This window comes from Aspergillus alliaceus, assembly GCF_009176365.1.
Source record: "Aspergillus alliaceus strain CBS 536.65 unplaced genomic scaffold BDW43scaffold_18, whole genome shotgun sequence".
Classification (NCBI taxonomy): Eukaryota; Fungi; Ascomycota; class Eurotiomycetes; order Eurotiales; family Aspergillaceae; genus Aspergillus; species Aspergillus alliaceus.
In genome coordinates this window covers 452,777-470,924 of record NW_022474701.1, presented here as the reverse complement: position 1 = coordinate 470,924, position 18,148 = coordinate 452,777, and the positions used below count along the sequence as shown (strand labels likewise).

The 18,148-nt window shown below is 47.1% G+C and overlaps 5 protein-coding genes across 5 annotated transcripts; 1 reads left to right on the top strand and 4 right to left on the bottom strand.

Moving 5' to 3' along the window:
- Positions 1 to 507: 507 nt before the first annotated feature.
- On the bottom strand, positions 508 to 5,015 carry BDW43DRAFT_310577 (P-loop containing nucleoside triphosphate hydrolase protein; the record flags this gene model as incomplete). Its single annotated transcript, XM_032046976.1, has 3 exons — positions 508 to 2,160; positions 2,230 to 4,665; positions 4,716 to 5,015. 3 exons carry the CDS (start codon positions 5,013 to 5,015, stop codon positions 508 to 510), a joined length of 4,389 nt encoding a protein of 1,462 aa, XP_031901061.1.
- A 929-nt stretch (positions 5,016 to 5,944) lies between these two features.
- Positions 5,945 to 7,219, bottom strand: BDW43DRAFT_310576 (uncharacterized protein; the record flags this gene model as incomplete). The annotated part of the gene is made up of 4 exons (XM_032046975.1): positions 5,945 to 6,456; positions 6,519 to 6,783; positions 6,857 to 6,929; positions 7,032 to 7,219. 4 exons carry the CDS (start codon positions 7,217 to 7,219, stop codon positions 5,945 to 5,947), a joined length of 1,038 nt encoding a protein of 345 aa, XP_031901060.1.
- A 3,882-nt stretch (positions 7,220 to 11,101) lies between these two features.
- On the bottom strand, positions 11,102 to 12,046 carry BDW43DRAFT_310575 (uncharacterized protein; the record flags this gene model as incomplete). The annotated part of the gene is made up of 1 exon (XM_032046974.1): positions 11,102 to 12,046. The coding sequence occupies one exon, from the start codon at positions 12,044 to 12,046 to the stop codon at positions 11,102 to 11,104; it is 945 nt and encodes a 314-aa protein (XP_031901059.1).
- A 3,110-nt stretch (positions 12,047 to 15,156) lies between these two features.
- Positions 15,157 to 15,497, top strand: BDW43DRAFT_310574 (uncharacterized protein; the record flags this gene model as incomplete). The annotated part of the gene is made up of 2 exons (XM_032046973.1): positions 15,157 to 15,356; positions 15,410 to 15,497. The coding sequence occupies 2 exons, from the start codon at positions 15,157 to 15,159 to the stop codon at positions 15,495 to 15,497; spliced, it is 288 nt and encodes a 95-aa protein (XP_031901058.1).
- A 1,996-nt stretch (positions 15,498 to 17,493) lies between these two features.
- BDW43DRAFT_274558 (uncharacterized protein) lies at positions 17,494 to 18,077 on the bottom strand. The gene has a single exon (XM_032041741.1). The coding sequence runs from the start codon at positions 18,049 to 18,051 to the stop codon at positions 17,728 to 17,730; it is 324 nt and encodes a 107-aa protein (XP_031901057.1). The 5' UTR covers positions 18,052 to 18,077; the 3' UTR covers positions 17,494 to 17,727.
- Positions 18,078 to 18,148: the final 71 nt, after the last annotated feature.

The following is an 18,148-nucleotide window of genomic DNA, read 5'->3' as shown; positions in this document are numbered from 1 at the left end:
TATGCTCTTCTTCTCTTCTTCTTTTTTCTTTTTGCCTTGCCATATGGGTTGATACCATCGCTATCACAGAGTACGCACTCGGAGTTTGATTCCCGAAAGGATCATATCTCTCGTATTTCCCCTCCACTCCACATGCTGAAGAGTGGGGATTGTCTCTGGAGTCCTCCGCATTTGCCCGAAAGGACCCTTAGCTCGTAAGATTTTAGTTTCTTCAATCATAATACACTAGGCTTTGTTTGCTTAGGTCCATAAGGTAGCAAAATAAATCGACATTTTAAGCTTCAGGTGCTTGATAAAATGGGCTACGAACACAGGGCACCGCCGCACTCCAGCCTTTTATATAGTGTGTGTGGCCTCATCGATCATAATTTGATCAGGGTGTTTGGCTTTTACGCCACTATTTCGCTCAAGAAAGGAATTGAATATTGCAACAAGGTCGTTCACGTGATTATCCTCGCCCATGTATATATATAAATAGATACATAGAGACAAGCAGGAGTCATGGTTTCAATGCCATATGTGGCCGTTGTCAATATGCATCTGCGAATAAAGCTTTTGTTTATCCGTGTCATGGTCCACTAGCTGTCGGAACACCCCGTCAGGCACCTGCATCAAGTTCTGGGGAGACCCGAATTCCACTACCCTTCCTTGATCTAAGACAAGGACACGGTCGAAATCTGCGATAGTTTGGAGACGATGAGCGATCACAAGGAGTGTAGGGGCTTTCCCTCCCATTTCAGAGCGAATAGAGCGCTGGATCAACTGATCTGTGCCGTGATCCACGGCAGAGGTTGCTTCATCCATAACTAGTACAGCTGGGCCTGACAGCATCGCCCTCGCAAGACAAAGGATCTGGCGTTCTCCACAAGAGAGATTAGATCCCCCGTCCGATACAGATGCATGAAGCGCTTCGGGACTTTCCCATGAGACTCGCTTAAGCGCTTGAATCAGCGACTCATCGGAGTACTCGAAAAATGGGTCCAAGTTAGATCGGACAGTGCCCTTGAAAAGCACTGGATTTTGTGGAATCATCGCGAGTCTTCTGCGCAGATGGTGCAAGTTGATGGTGCTTATATCAATCCCATCAATCCAAATTGCTCCCTCGCTGGCCTCCAGACAACGAAACATTGCCAGCGCAAGCGAAGATTTACCTGCTCCGGTCCGTCCAACGACTGCAATGCGCTGTCCTGGTTCCACGTCAAAGCTGATATCGTAAAGGACCGGAGAAAGCTCCGGGGCGTAAGCCACGGTCAGGTTCGTGACAGATAGTTTTCCCTCCGTAGGCCACCCATCGGGAGCATCTGCACCGCCACTATTTTCTGTTGGTACTTCAATATACTCCATGACTCTTTCCACTGCACTGAAATCCATCTCTGCGGTTGCGTACGTTCGACTCAGCATGACTAGTGCATGGCAGAGATGGTTGGTAAAAACCAAGGCAAAACCGGCGAACGAGCCCGTCATGGAGGGGCTAGTGACGACGAAGAAAAGCGTAAATAATGAGAAGATCGTGCCCAGAGCATTGATGCGAAACGTCAGCCACCGGTTGAGCAGATACAAATACCAAGAAGTCGTTGCCTGCTGGTCAATCTTTTCATGCATACGGCTGGTATAGTCTTTCGTCCGGCAGAATGCGTGGATTGTGCTGAGCCCTTGCGAGGACATATTGAAATGCTCAGAAACTGTACCCCTGGAGGTTGCCTCGAGCTGTTTAATCTCACAGACAGTAATGACGTATCGCTTAGTATACCAGATGACGGAGCAAAGAAGGACCGCAGCTATCACTGTCAGCGTCGGACAAACCATCACCGCACCCATTATCACGCCTACGCAGTCCATGGCCGCGCTAAATAGCCCTATTAGATCGAACCCCAGCCGCGAGTCAATTAGATAAAAGTCTGACGCGAACAGGTTCAGCAGGTTGCCTGTAGGTACAGACTCTACCCACTGAAGTGGTGCTCGTAGGAGGGCATGAATTGTTTGGTGAAATAGCTCCCTTGCTGCTTGGAGGGACGCACCAAACACGACGTAGGATCGCAATGAGCCCACTACACATGCGGTGCATGCAATGATGACATAGCCAAGCGTGTAGTATCCCATCCTCCGATGGTCTGGTGTTCTCGAAGATGCGCTTTCGGTCCACAGGCGGACCCAGGAGTACTGGTTTTTTTGGCGTTAGCGTATTGTCTAGAACAGCACGGTCAATAGGTGAGCGGTAGGGGTGTGTACCAAGGCTAATAGAAGACCATTGTAGGTAAGATAGCATCCAATCACTACAGACCATGACTTCCACCCACCGCTGGTTTGGATGTAGTGTCGTAAACGGTTCTGTCGGACTGGATTCTGTCGTGCGCAGTCATCCTCTACGAACGTGCTCCTTACTTTCTCTGTGGGAGCATCTCCCGAAATTAATATGTTATTTGAACGTGGTTCTGGTCTCGATTCCAGCGTATGTATCTCAGGGTTGTGTGCATTACCCGGTGGGTCTTTATTCTCATCAGGGCTCTGACCCAGTAGATATGATGGAATACCCGCGAAAGCCACTGTCCCATTGTCAAGAGAGACCATATATTTGGCTTTAGGGAGACAGAGCTGAACATGGTGCGTGACCAAAATTCGTGTTCGGCCTTGGGCGAGTTCGCCTGTTAAAGCGTGGTTAAAGAGATGCCGCGCTGTGTGAACATCGACCGCACTGAAAATGTCATCGAGAAGCAGGATTCCAGCTCGTGAATACAAGGCTCGAGCAAGGGCGATACGCGTTCTCTGTCCTCCACTGAGCTTACACCCATTGGGGCCGATGTCCGTCAGATCACCGTGCTCAAGGTGCTCAAGATCCTTGGTCAATGCGCAGGCATGTAATACAGATCGGTATCTTTCCGGCTCGAAAGATAGGCCAAAAAGAATATTATCTCGTACTGTGGCGGCTTCATGCCAGGGAACCTGGGGAATAAATGCGACGGCGTTGTCAACCACCCACCTAGGCTGTGTGGTTGCTGATTCTGCGTAGATCTCATCGTACGATGCGGGCATCGGACGTCTCAGCATCCCAGACTGAATCTGGCATTCGCCCAGAATCGCTCGTAGGAGCAGGCTCTTCCCCACCCCTGTGGCGCCAGTCACAATGCTTAGCTCCTTCGGTGGGAAGCGGACTGTTACGTCGCGCAAGCTCCCTGAGCACTGGGCTCCTTCAACGCTTTCATAACATACGGTGGCATTTTGAAACTCTATACAGTCCCCTGGGAATATGATGGATGGCACTGTCTCAGTCTGAAGAAACCTAGCCACCCGCCGTAAGCTGATCTTGGCGCCGATGATCCCAGACCACAGGTCAGGAATGAGGCCTAGGATGAACTGAACGTATCCCAATAAGGACAGGGCAGGAAACGCCACAGAGGGCGTTAGACTCCCATGTATCCACGTGTATATCCCTATCGCCGTTGCCGAGACCAGAACAGGGCCTACCAAATGACACGCCAAACTCATCAGATACCAGTGGAAAGCAGCGCGGTGTGCCTGCAGCCCACGATCAAGAAGCTCATTGATCTTCTCCTCCCACCTCTGTTCCAGCGCCGCGATCTTGACCTGCCGGATACAATGCAACGCCTCTGTCAGTGCAGTCATTTTGCTATCCCGCAGAACAGTCAGTGTGCGCTCCGCTGCACCGTACCTCTCTAAAAGGATACGATGTAATGGCATAATGATCACTAGGGTGGACAATCCTCCCAGCAAACTTTGCCATCCCAGCAAGTATGCGAGCAGGGTACCGGAGACGGTTAACTTCATTGCCTGTAGGATGTTAGAATAGAGAAAACCTGCCACGGTCGCAATGCGCTGCGTATCCAGGGCGATCAAGTTTGTGAGGTTTTGCTCGTTGAGCTCCCCACCCAGGTGAGATCGACCGATGATTTTGTCGTAAAGAATCGCCGTCAGTTGCTGCGTCACTGGGACCGAGATCTTATTCATGGCGAGCCACAGCAGCCAGTTCTCGAGCCACGCGGAGAGACCAATTGTGAGGCCACAGACCAACGCCCACCAGACCAACGATGCAGCATCTGTGCTCCTCGCAGACTGTGCCTCAAGCAATTGTAGTATCATCCACAGTGCTAAATGCGGCATGAACGCTACCACGGCCAGCGGCACAGAAAGAATGATTTGGTTACGCAGGGCCTTGCCATGAGAAACGAGCAATATCTTCAACAAGTGTTGTTCATCGTAGAGAGGTGAAGTACCTTTGGACGCGGCTTGGGCAAATTCTTCCTGTAGAGCCCTTGCTCGTATCCGTTCATCGAGCTGCGGTAGGTCATCCAAGGTCACCCGACGACGGGCTTCGGCCAATTTGACCAATTCGCTCACCCAGTGGAAAGAAAGACGACCTAAGACGGAGGATGAGCCTTCACCATCAATTGCCTTCCCGTCCCGGAATATACGGGATCGTCGCGGCAATGACAGAATGATCAAGACTGATATCCCCACGATGCCTTCGTTCATCCGAGCGAGCACAAGCAGCGCCTCGGTTGATTTCTCTAGTTCCTCATCCGTGTATCGCTCAACCAACGAGAGCAGTGCTACCACGAAGCAGCTGAGACATCCTCTCAATCCGATCAAATATCTCGAGGTGCATGCCGACTCTGTTACAAGAGTAGTATGATGCATCAGCATGACAATCTTGTGGTTGTCAGTATACATCGCAGCTAGCACCTTGCTTGACGCCTCACCCAGATCATAAGCTGCAGCCAATGTTCAAGGGCGAACCTATTATTGGCAGCAATAGCAACCCGCAATATGGCGATCAAAGAACCACAGCCCATGCATGTTAACAAGACCCAGATACGCTTGGCCGGCTGTATCTTGGATCTCGCATACTTTTCGATATGTACATAGCCCCCATTACGGGCGCTACTTGAGCGCGCCAGGGCCCGTACGGCGATCTCTTGGAGAGCACGAAAGCACAATTGCAGCACTAACGCCGCTCCAATAATATGCATAAACACACATAACTCTTTGGCCCCAATCATCCTGCCATGTCCCACAAGCCATATATTTAAGTCAAGCGGCCCACCTAGCAATGTTTATTGTTGTTGCTACGACCGTGTCAACATTCCGCTATCGCAGGAGCCAAGGGATACAGGGAGCCGCCTCTTATCTCGACGACTGATTGAAGAGATCGAGCGAAGGAAAAAAATATAAATCCACAGCAATAGAGCTAAGGGAAACAACGAGTGACTGGCAGAGATAGTAGTATGAGTATGGCTTTGGTAAAGCGTTGTGGAATGGAGTGAACAGCATTTCCAAAAGTCCCTCTCGGAGTATCACGGGATTATATAAGCCTCTGTGGAGAAAGCAGTCATGGTTGTGGTCTTCTAGTAGCCTGTGGCAATAATAGCTATCGAGGCTATTATTATAAGGCCACATAATGTGGTTTTGGCAGTCACTAGGCTGAGGCACTTCGTATACAGAGATAGTTCATTAAGTACATGTTTCTGGTTGGCACGTTGTCTTCAAATGTCCCCACTGTCAATGGCCTCGGTATTTTCACCACTCGGAACCATGGTCGTCGCGAGTGCGTGCACTTTGAGTAGCGTGAAAATATAAAATATCTTTAGAAATTCTCAAGAAGGCTGCTGGACTTCCCTGATAGGCTATCTCTACCATTAAAGTTGGGTCCTTATTTTGGTTGCTCTAGTATTATATTAAAAAATTCTATATTCCATCACCAGGTAGCTTAGACCCGTACGATTAATCTACCTACTCATTAGGACGATGTAATCTCCCAACAAGTTGACCACTACTGTCTGTCCTCCTTCATTTTGGTTGGCAAATGAAGATCACCCTTCCTGCATTAGTGTACATATTTACTTATTCGCAATAGACTCGAGATCAGAGTGAATGCTGACATGAATGAGGCTTGGACGGTAGGACTAACAATCTAACAACTCAAATCATTTTATCCCAGTTGTTCTCCCATCCAGGAAAGAGCCTTTCGTGCACTTGATCTCAGGTTCTCAGATCCTACAGGTATATTCTCCGCACTCTCTCGCGTGTACGTATCCTCGTCGATGTCACTGTCTTTCGTAGTCCGCGTTCGGTATGTTGTAAACAAAGGCGGGATTATGGTGTAGGCTTTAATCACATTGTTTTGTATAAGGTCGATTATCGCCAAGTCCACTGGGGAGCCAATACCTCTGTAGCCACCCAGATTGTACAGGAGCTTCTGTGCTCCGCGGTTTGTCACGGCATATCCCAATGTGCAGACAGGGTACCAGGACGGCGCAACAAGACGATGCCGCGTGTTGCCCGTGACTTTTAGCCCCCATCCTTCAAGCTCCCCAGTAAAGGATGGCGCCAGCTCTGTTCGAGATGGAGCGTGAGGGTCATGGTACGCAAACGATGGGGGTCGGGTATCAATATTTGGAATATCCCAGCATGTGCCCAGATACAATACGTCCCATCCGGGACCTGGAATTCATGGTGAGCACGATGGCTATCCAGAATTAAGGCACTTGATTCAAGGGGCTTACCATAGGGTGCGATCTTCGGCGATTTTGTGGGCATGAGCTCAGAGAAAAGGGATTGTCGAGATAGTTGCCGAGAAAGTTCTTTTGAGATATCACGCACGTTGACATCCCAGTCACCATCATCCTCCATGATCAAGGCTGTCTCAACTTTCTCGTCGATTATTCGTTTCCACGTATTGGCATGACTACGCCAGCTTCCTAGCTGCTCAGGTCGAAGCGATTCACTGTACTCCGGTCGGGCTTTTGAACTCATCAAGCTGCCATTGACCTATGAACCTTCAGTATTGCACGTTTTCCAAGACCACCCTTAAGAAAATGGACTGTGGATCGGATTCTCTTACCCCATGCTCAAGGGTCAAAGACAGACCTGAAACAGCGGCTACCAGGCTCATAGCATCTTGCCGATCCGTCCGTCTACAGAAAACAGAGATTAGACGTGGATTTCGTGATCAGTCTGTTTCGTGCCGAGCCACTTCCACAGAAAAACAAGATGTAGAGCTAGAGGGTGTAACGTACTGTGGCAGGCTGATGTAGAATATTCTCTCAAATCCCAGAGTTGAATTACCCGCTCTCTCTGACACAGTGGACATTCGGGCGGTTAATATCACGTTTGAAGCATAGAACAGAAGGCAGGCCAGCACGGCTGACGCTACTAGCCAGTGTTTATATTGCTGGCATGCTTTGATGCCATACTGAACGAGCATCGTGACCGGTGCATGGCGGATACAGAGCAAAACTTGGGACAAGGGCCGGTTTTATCAGGGTCAAAGTGGAGTAACATCATGCAAGAAGTTAAATAATCTGTGATTTTAAGACAGTCTCCCCATGTGACGTGGTGCCTCCGATCCTTTTGAGCTCTTTCTTCTGGGTATGCTATTCCGGTAAGACATTGTCTTTAAATAGAAACCACTGGATCAGTCGCGCAAATATGTCGAACAGACCTTAGACATATATAAGGTTAGATATAATTAATGAGTTCTCTAAATGTAGCAGAGGCCGATCATAATTCCTGCCTTGGATTTGGCCTTCGAACCTGCGATGTCCTCTTCCTCATAGCGCTCCAATCCGTATCCGAAAGGGTGGATTGAGGTCCGCATAAACAATCAAATATGTAGCCCGCAGGAAGACTTGATAATTTGGTCGCTAGTCACCACAGAGACTCTCATCGAAATAAAAATCTAAGCTCGGAAACACTGGATACTATCTAGGTTACCTGGGAAAGTAAAAGCAGAGTGTAGGTTTACACACACATGACCGGATTGTCTTGGTGAGGTTACATCTACCTCGTTGAAGATGGCTAGGCGAGATTGCGTAACCACTTTGGCGCCAACGCCAAAGATTTTAGGTTAGGGCTATGTTCTGCCAAAAGTCGTGAGGTAAAGGCGCCAAGGTCCGGGCACTTGGCGCTTGAACAGAGCTTAATACCGTCCTCAATCCTTTGGTTCATGGATCGCTACCATCAAACCGCTAAGGGACTATCTTGGTGTGCGCCAATGCTTCTAAATAAACCCCCCTGGGCCTCAATCAACAACAAGAACAAGAGCAAGAGCAAGAGCAACATTCCCCCATTAGGATTGCTGTGCTAACATTGGCAATACCTTCTTTACTAAAATTGTTTCACACTTTTCGAAAGTGGTTCCTCAGCCTAAGAGTTCTGTGGAAGTGCAGCGGCCATGTCTTACCTAGCTAGGGCTAGGATATTTGTGGGGCGAGAAAACTCAGGATGTAGTCCCGCTTTCCTAGCGGCGCGCCTTCGTTTCGCAAGATCGCGTATGCAATAGTGAGGTGAAAGAATATGCTAGGCTAATGAAGGAACCGCTAAGGGAAAAATATTTCCGCGACATGCGTGGATCCGTTTACGAAACCAAGTTGGGAGATGATATGAACAAAGACACAACACTATAAAACCTCGATACAGCAGACGGCTCGCGGCATTAGCTTGGCTCTTGCGAGAGCGACAATGGGCGCAGATTAGCGGGAAATCTTTCAAGTGGATAACATCCCTTAACCTAGCTTTCTTTTTGCTTTTTTTTTTCTCTTCTGTTTAATCTCGGATACAAATAAAATTTAGCATTTGGCTTCAATTCTATAACACCACCATAAGATACTCGTGAGAATAAATTAAAAATACAATAATCGCGAAACTCAACATAAAAGAGAAGCGCTAAGATATAACAGTTTCCAAAAATATATAGTACGCTTCGCGGTATAAGCCAATCTAGCACCTATGACGACCGATAAATATTGATGAATTATGGCGCGAGGGCTGACTCGTCGTTGTAGAGAATGATCTATAAGGATGATCTAACATCTTGAATACCGTTCACTTGCCCATGTTAAACAGATCGTTGATATCTAGATTGAAAACACGTAACTATTAAATTGTCGCAATCCATCAATATAAAATATATATATCTTCTCTAAAGTTAAGCAAGGTAATCAAGAACAGGCGGAGACCATGTTTCGATCCTGTAACAGACTCGTACCAAGTTTGTGGTAGACAGTTTATTGGAAAATTACTGCTGCAAATGCTACCGTACAGTGTGGTATGTAGATATTCCGTCTGATTTAGCATTCTATCACCGTAGGTACACCCTATAGTATACAAATGGCAAATGGTCTATCTGCTCCCATTGTGAACAATCGCTGAGAGAGAGCGAGGAACACACATGGACGTCTATTCGTAGAGGTAAGGAGTCGGGGGTACAGAAGTCAGTCGCCATGATGGAACCTCGTAGCCCTCGTAATGAATCATTTTTTTCCATCGTCTAGTGGGGACATTTGCGCCATAGCTCTGCGCAGGTCTTCATATAAATGAGATTATTTTTGTAGAGGAATGTAGGATTTCTGCCATAGCTATTAAACACGGTATTGCTTAAGATTGCTGCGAGTTTGTTTGGAAGCCATTAAAGTTGAGATCAGTTTGTTCCGGATTTCCAAGAGCCTACAGAAGGATTGAAGAGTTGGCCCAAATTGCTTAAGTTTTATATAGATAATGATAAGGATCCCATCATCCAAGGCGAGATCAGTGTATCACTCAAGCACACCGATAATTGTATTCGAGGTCTCATTAATTTGTTTCATCCATCCCAGATCTTTCGGCTTCGTTCGTAACATAACTAGTAGGCAAAAAAGCCCTTGTAACAGTATTCATTAAAGTGACCTAATGATGTCTAATGTAACCATGGTGTACCCACCCTGTTTAGTTGGCGAGCCGTCAATTATATCCTAACCCGATTTTAGTTACCGACGTCTGGAAGTCCGATGATGGCCCTACCGACTGTCGGGGTCTCATTACGGTTTAAATCATCTCTCAGAACATAACTCCAAGCTTCATTTCCGCGGAACTCCACGAGATTTTTGACTAAGCTAATAAAGGACGCCGACTATACTTCGAATCGTTGCTATAGCAGGTGGATAAGTGTAGCCGGCATGTATATAATGACTCCTGGTAGACCTCTATTTAGATTTGCATCCTTAGATTTGTTTCTCTGATTCGCCATATCGAGTGAACTTATCTCCCTGTGGAATATCTACCATAGGTGGGCTTTTGGGGAATGATGCCTCAATACTTTAAGATACCTCTTCTCATAATTGCTACTCCGCACTGAGGCATGACCCTTCGAACCTCAGCCACCAGGGAACTTGAGCCAGTTATCGGCTGTACCGTTCCTTGTAACGTTGAAAGACGTATCTCTATTATACTTCATTAAGCACAAAACCCGGTACGATCAACGTTGACTTTGGTGTATTTTGATCACCATCATACGATACCAATAGTCAGGAGAAGTACCAATATCGTCTACTGTACTAGAACGGACTAAACATCAGCATGTGGTATAATCTCAATTTACTACGATGCTAGGAATAAGTCCGACATTCCTATTCCCATGATTTATTTCGCAGTTCGAACCCGCTGTGAGCCTGCAGTAAACAGGGGCTTAAGCTTGCTTGTGTAAGCCAGGAAAGCGACGTTGTAGACCCCTGGTACACTGTACAGGAGCAATTGTAAATCCCGCTTTCTCACTTGAGAGGTTCCTTTATGGTTTGTGAACCTCACCTTACAACTCTTGGGCCTGACTATTTGCTTGTCTTCCTTGAGCTTCTTTGGACGACAGGCCGTGCCCCTTGCCAATCGATCATGAGCCCCAACCGGACAATACATGTGTTCTACTCCTACAGCTTGAGCAGGTACCATCGTGTGGCAATCTTCAGTGCCTGGCAGCAGGCTATGCTCTGCTGGCACCCTTATGGTTATCTATCTTTCTGTATGCACATTGTGTTATATTTTGAGGTTCTATAAAAGCCAAATTACTCCATTCCATTTTGAACCGGCCTGCACCGAAAATACTGTAATCGTGATACCATCATTCACTAGTCGATTAAACGTAAGATTGCCTGTATTGAAAAAGTGCAGAAAATACCATAAAATACATGTAATAATCCCAACCCTATTCCCTAATATTTTACACCATGCTAGGACACAGGGATTCTTTAATGGAAAATATGTTGAAAGTTGTCACCTTCCTCTTGTCGCTCTTCCTTTAACAAGACACTCATCCGGGTAATCCTTGCACCTAAGAATATCATAGATGCAGCCAAGGGCTACTTAATGCCCAGAAAATAACATCAACCCCTAATCTCCCCTCCGCAAAGACCACAAATTCCTCCTTAGTGAACGGCCTATTCGTCTTGGGATTCACAGCCTTCAAATCCGGCTCCTGCACAGCAACCACACTAATCGGCACTTGATTGCGATAGGCATCCATAAACGGATAGGCATTATTCTCCAACGTCTTCTTATAGGGGATGTTGTCGGGCCCACCAACCCCGATCCCATTTTGCCCAAAAAACTCAAAGGAATCAGAAAGATACTGATTCTCGTTTGCCCAGCCACACGGCCAGAAATTCACGTATTGCACCACATAGCTCTGACGAAAGGCTTTAGCAGCGTGCTTGGCATTCTCGAGCTCGCCGCGGAAGTACGCCTCACAGGTGAAGTTGGTTTGCGTATTGTTCATTTGCACCTCGATTGCTGTTTCCGGGAGATTGAGGCCGTAGATTTTCCCATCCAGATCTTTCGCTAACGCGTCCAGAAGACGCTGGAAGCGGACGCGCACAAAGGGATTCCAGTGTGCTGCTGCCCATCCTCCGGGGATGAAGTTTTCCTCGCAGTCCGGGGCGTCACATTGTGGGACGCTACCATTGTTGTAGATAGGATGGTACAGGTAGGATGGGACTGGGTCGTTGGCAATATTGAAGGAACGATCTTGGAGTTGGATCCAGAGGTGTTTTCCTTTTGACGTGGTCAGGTTCAGATCATTATGGATGGCAGAAAAATCGTAGGTGTCCTTTTGGGGCTCGAGAGATTTCCAGGTGTATAGGGTTTGGACACCAGAGATGTCGGGACGGTCGAGAAGCTTCTGGGCTTCATTATCGAGGTCGCTGGTATAGAGCCAATTGGCAGGTTTTGCTTGCACACTGCCTAGTGAAAGCAGAGCCACGAGAAGAGAGGAAAATATGATGGGCATAATGACAGGTTTTGCTGACAACGTTCAACAAAGAAATTCGGGAGGTGGTCAAATGCTGATATTTAACGACCACTCTTCACGACCTCCCTTTAAGGTAGAAACGGAGACACTTTAAAACTTGTCGAATAATAAGTGGAACTTGAGGCTGAGTCGATGTAACTGTGACCCACATTGTCTTGAACCTAACAACACTATTCACAGTGAAAATGTCTTATTCATGAGGGATGAAGCCAAATCTCGGAACCCGCAAGCCCCGAGACAATCTCTGGCTCATCCCATTGGGCTCCCATCCATGGTTCACCTCTCATATCCGGCTCAAGGTTTATTTTTAAATTGTCCGACTTTCGGATCCATGCTAATGGGAATGAGGAGTGAAATCAGTGGGGGAAACCACAGGCTAAACGACAATTTCGTACCACATATAAGGTCGAATACATAATGCTTCTGGTGCATAATTTTATCAGCGAGTAGGTAGATATGTAGTACCGTAAATTACTTCTCTTTTACTAGTGCTGGTCGTACTAGAATCTTAACAGAGAATTTTTGCCGAATCTTCCTCTGCCGACCCCGTTGCATATGATTTGCCGCTCTAACCTGCCAATATCATTTATGCCTTTGGTCCCCTTCTTACTTTGCTATTAGTATTCGCCGATCCTGCGCATAAGCAGCTATAAAGCTACTCAGTACCCTACCCACCATATCCCACTCCCGCGACCTGTATTTCTTGACGAAGTCCCTCTTAGTCAACCGCCTATTGGCAGTATTAGAGCATTCGCTTGGCACCAGCTTGGATCTTGAATTAGGGTCAATGGGAGATGCCCAGCCCGGGGGCCATTCTTTGGCTAGCCCTATTCAAGGATCCTCTCCTGTTTGTTACCTATCATAGGTGTACTTTGTGAATTTTGGGGGGGAAATAAATGACCAGCACCGATCACAAGGACAAATCATTATGAGCTGCTAGCGGATGTAGCAACTTAGATTGGCTTGCAAATACATATACATGACCTTGTAATTGAAAGCATGTGCATTTCCGGTTGTAGGGGCCATTTCCTCCTACCCTAAGATCATGGAGGATTGGCATGATTTCGCAGCAAGAAACGGATTGTCATAAGAAGCGATATTTTGGAGCGAATTAGTATATGATCTTGGTATGGAGAGAGAATCCTATCCAGACCAGCCTGTGTCGCTATGGCCTTTGGAAGATGTAACCATATGCTCCATCGGTTTTCTGTACCTAATCAAATATCCTACTTATTATGCGTCTTATATTGGTACTCTATGGCATGCCTCGAACCGGGTCCCGTGAGAAGTAATACATCTAATGTACCAGGGTCAAGGCTGAGCGGAGTCGTATGCATTCTGTGGCAAGTACCATACTAGCTTTAGCGGACAGAATCCATTTAGCTGGCACGCTGCCTTTCATTTGCAGGAGATAATCCCTATCTCCCCCGTATGAATGGGTTTTCCTATTGTACCTCTACATCTAACTGATCTGTCGGACCTAGACGGGTGTCACCGATTTATCTACTGTGATCAAAGTCCTAGGGCGGTTCGTTTTCATGTTCGGTAAACGGGGCATTTAGAGCTTACTTGTTTAGAACCGCTTTTCCGATACTACGACGAGAGCGGAACAAGACGAAGAGAAGCAACGGCTTCATTGACGAGAGAAACAATATAATGCGGTACTCAATCAGGTATATATTTGTCCGCAGACATAAAGCACCATGGGAACAAGATAAACAGAACGGGCTCCGCCAGAATAACAATGAACAAATACAAGTGGCAAGGAGAATAGACAGAAAGTTCACCTTACGGAGTTTTAGTGTTGATTTAGTTTGTCGAAATTATCTTGATCCATGACCACATCAGGTTATCGTTTGCTATGGCGTATGATCTGGGGCTAAGCATTTTACTGATACAACCTGGAAAAATGTTCATTTCTGGCCCACGCCGGAGATCGGCTAGGTCGTGTCGGAGTCCACTATAACTGCCGATGCGTAAAAGTCTTCGAACTGAAATATATCGTCCATAAACTACCTCACTTTCTATCTGATAAGCGGTACCACATAGAAAGAAACCGGTAGCCAGGTCTCCGCTCTCAAAATTTACTAGTAGCCTTCAAACTAAGTAGTTTGAATCATATAGCATATGTATTTCGCAACTCCTGGCCTATCTTCTTGCTGCCACCCCCAAAATTCCGTCCTCAGTTTCTTCATTTCCCAGCTTCTGATCAAGTCGTATGAATACCAGGCAAAGCTACTTTGCGTGATAAGGATGCAGCAAGGCGTCATTTCGACAGCATACGGTATTTTCGACTAGTTAAAAGGTTGGTGTAAGCTTTACCTCCTTCGTACCTCTTCCTACCTGCCGTTGAAATCACCGATTATCACCCTCTGGTGTATAGCGAATTTGGCATACAGTTCTATTTAGGACTACTGGGACATGTTTAAAATCTTTCTCCCCAGGTCAATGGCAACACTGTGAGTTCAAATACACCGACCTTTTGGCAATTTGGGTCCACTGAGAGTAAGTGCCAGTCTCAGCCAGGCTGGAGCCCCTAGCTTCCTTGTCAGACCATTAGCGGAATAATCCACTACTGATCTTCCCCTTCACTCGCCGGCACACTGTCGAGTTCAGAAGGTGAACCGTCATTGCCTCGATCCAGAAACTGCTGCGCACGTAGCTATTGGTTGTCCCACTGAGCTGCAGCATTCGTCCTCTATGAAGCAAAATGAGCCACGAACGGACGCTCAAGGAGTACAATAGATAAGATTCAGGACATCCAGAATTCGAATCGACTCGAAATGGCTCCTGACTATGATTCTGTCATCGATGACTCTGTGTCATTTTCGATAGTAGCATATTTAGCGAGGCAACGGCTGTGACTGTGGAAGAATATCACGTCTTAACCGAAGTTACAATCATAGGAATCAGTTTGACAATATTTGTAAGGCCTAGATCTCGTTTTCAGTGGGCTTTGTGCCACACCGAACGTACTCGAAATTTGACCATCTTATAGGGCTTTGTCGTCAGACTGTTGCTCTGGGGCCCTCTATCCGAGTTGTACGGGCGCATATGCCCCTTGCTCGTTGGGATTTGCGGTGTTTCTCATGGCCCAAATTCCGGTTGCACTTGCACGCAACCTGGAGACTGTACTTGTCGGCCGGTTCTTTGTTGGATCTTTCGGCTGCGCTGCCCTGTCAATTATTGACGGTGCTATGGCGGACATCTGGGGACCGATAGATAGTGGAGAGATGATTGCTCTCTTCTCAGAAGTAAGTTTTGCTGGTCCCACATTTGGTCCCATTCTGTAAGTTCGCCTCTCCAAGCTGATCTATACCTCTCTTCTGATTGTGGTGATAGTGCAGGCTTTATTGTGGACTCAAGCTTAGGACGGAGAAAGGAAACAAACTTAATGCACCAAACCACACTCCAGGGGCTATGCATGTGAAACTGCTGCTTCCACAACGGGTTTGGCATCTTCGGCTTGCCTGGCCTTTACTTCTGCGTGAGGTATTGACGGGGTAGTAACAGATCGGCCCTAACTGTGCTTTCAAACAGCGACTACAGGGCATCGCCCCCCCGCACCGCACCTTGAGCAGACGGCAACGCCTACACGCACTCGGGATCGGATTCCGTCTCTCTGAGATCTAACAATTTTAATTCGGTAGGTCAGCGGTCAGACAGGAGCGAAAGGATTGTATAATCTTGATAAGTGCACGTAACAATAACTGTCTCATGCAACGATGTTGAGCTCAGGGGTATGTGCTCACCGGATGTGCTAAAGTACTACTTGGAATTTGGGTGCAGTGTGGTTGATCAAGAGCTTCACTAGAAGTATGAGGGTGGAGCTTGTCTACCAACGCATCCGGACGATGCTGTGCTGTGCTGAAGGCACACGGGGCTGAATGTAAAAGATTCTTTCACCTCTGTTCTGAGTAGACGCACATCTGGCCGTTTCGCAGGCATCGCATACATTGAGGCCTCGATTTGTCGCACCTTAACTTGGACCTGCGACAGCGCTGACAGGCATGCTTCGAATGTGAACCCATGGTGGAAAAAGAATCAGTAGAATGATATGACACATTGGCCTGCGAGAAGCACAAAGTTGACATGAAATAAAGATTTCATTAAGCCTTGATATCGAAACGGAGATTGCCAACCACAACGTCATGTTAGTGGGGCGATTGTCAAGGTGGATCTGTCGGACGGGATATCTGATGCCATGAACTCCTCGGAGCTAAGCCCCCGGCAGTGCACTCACACAGAGCATACAAGTGTTACTTAGCTGCGTGCACCATCTGAGGTAGAAGTAATTTCCACGAAGTTCAATGTCTACTTTCGACGTGACTCTAGCCCCATTTCGCACTCTCGATCTGCCAAGGCTACCGACCCCTATTATATACAGGAGCTTCATAAGTTTCAATGTAGTTTATACCTAATTAGGTAAGGACCTATAACATCTTTATTTTTAGATTTTTGGGAAATCCCATCAAACAGTGCGTTCAAAAGGACGTAAAAATTTCAAAAACTAGGGCATAGTCCCAACGACAATGTAGAATATGCTGTATACCAAATTCTAAGATCTAGTTCAGATATTGGAGTATCAAAATCAGATAGTTGTCGGGTCGGGGTGGGTTCTAGGATTTGAACCCGAACCCCTAGAACGGCTGCCGAACGACAGGTGGGAATCTACTTCCGAGCAGAAGCGCGAATGAGCGGGCCGGAAAGCCATTCCCATTATACGGAAGCAGTCGGCCAAGAACTCCTTTCCACTTTTTCAGTCAGTCGCTTTTTTCAGTGGGCCAATGGCTTTGCGGCCCTTACTGCACCAGCAGAACTAAAGGTATGGTTAAAAAAAAAAGAAAAGAAAAAGGAAAAAGGAAAATAGAGGAAAACATTCCACACATTCCGCAAAAATTATCCTTCTCTGAAACGCACGAAGATGGACCTTAGATGGAGAACAGTATATATACCTCTACGTAGGGAAACGTGTTATGGATCGATTTAGGCCTCTCGCAACGCGTAACAACAATAAATAGGAAGATGGTTTATTGTGCCTGAGTGGTCAAGAATGCCGTGGATATTATTTGTTAGAGCCTATGGGAGCCTAAGGCAGCAACCACGTGACCTGACCAAGGAATCTCTGTATGATAGATTTAGACCTTAAGACAATCAATCCCATACACGTGAGCTACACCAGCTCCATCATTATTCTATGTGCTTGCGGTGTCATCCTTCACTGTGGGTCACAAGGTGGGGTACCTCGTGGAGAGGGCGTTTTCTTTATTCTCGACAAGCCATTCAACAGTTTCACATATATGGAAAAAGGAAATACTACAATACTACTTACTGAAGGATTGTCTGTAAGGAATAGCCTGGGCTTTGAAAGGGAAATGCGAATATATTAAAACATTAAGAGATACTAGACTTCTATCTGAAAGGGCACTGCATTATCTCAAGCCATATTGTGGTAAACGAACGACGGGCAAAAGAGAGAATTACCGATTACACGTAAATGAGTGACAAGTTATAGAAATCCAACAAACAATAATCGAATCCAGCATCCAGCTTAGAGAAACACAGTCGGGACTAAGTTACAAAGGAAGGAAAGACGGAGCACCCTGGAAAACATTTTGGTTCTCACCTTTGGCGCCACCACCCATCCAGTATGAGCCCGCTTACTCTTCGCAGTCCTCAGGAGGGGGGTTTTCGCATTCAGTGCACCCGGGAGTTCCGCCAGTAGTAGAAGATGAAGAGCTGCTCGAGGAAGAAGAGCTAGAAGAGCTGGAAGAGCTGGAAGAGCTATTGCCTCCCTTGTTTGTTCCCGTCTTGTTGCCATTTGTGTTGCTCGTTTCTTCAGAAGTGCAGGTGTTGTCACCCTCGCAAGCTGTGTTACCGCCACTGGGGGGAGTTCCACTAGTAGGAGGAGTACCGCTAGTCGGGGGAGTGCCACCAGTAGGAGGAGTACCGCCAGATGGGGGAGTGCCACCAGTGGGAGGCATACCGCCAGTAGGAGGAGTGCTACCAGTAGGAGGAGTACCGCCAGTCGGGGGAGTGCTGCCAGATGGGGGAGTGCCACCAGTGGGGGGAGTACCGCCA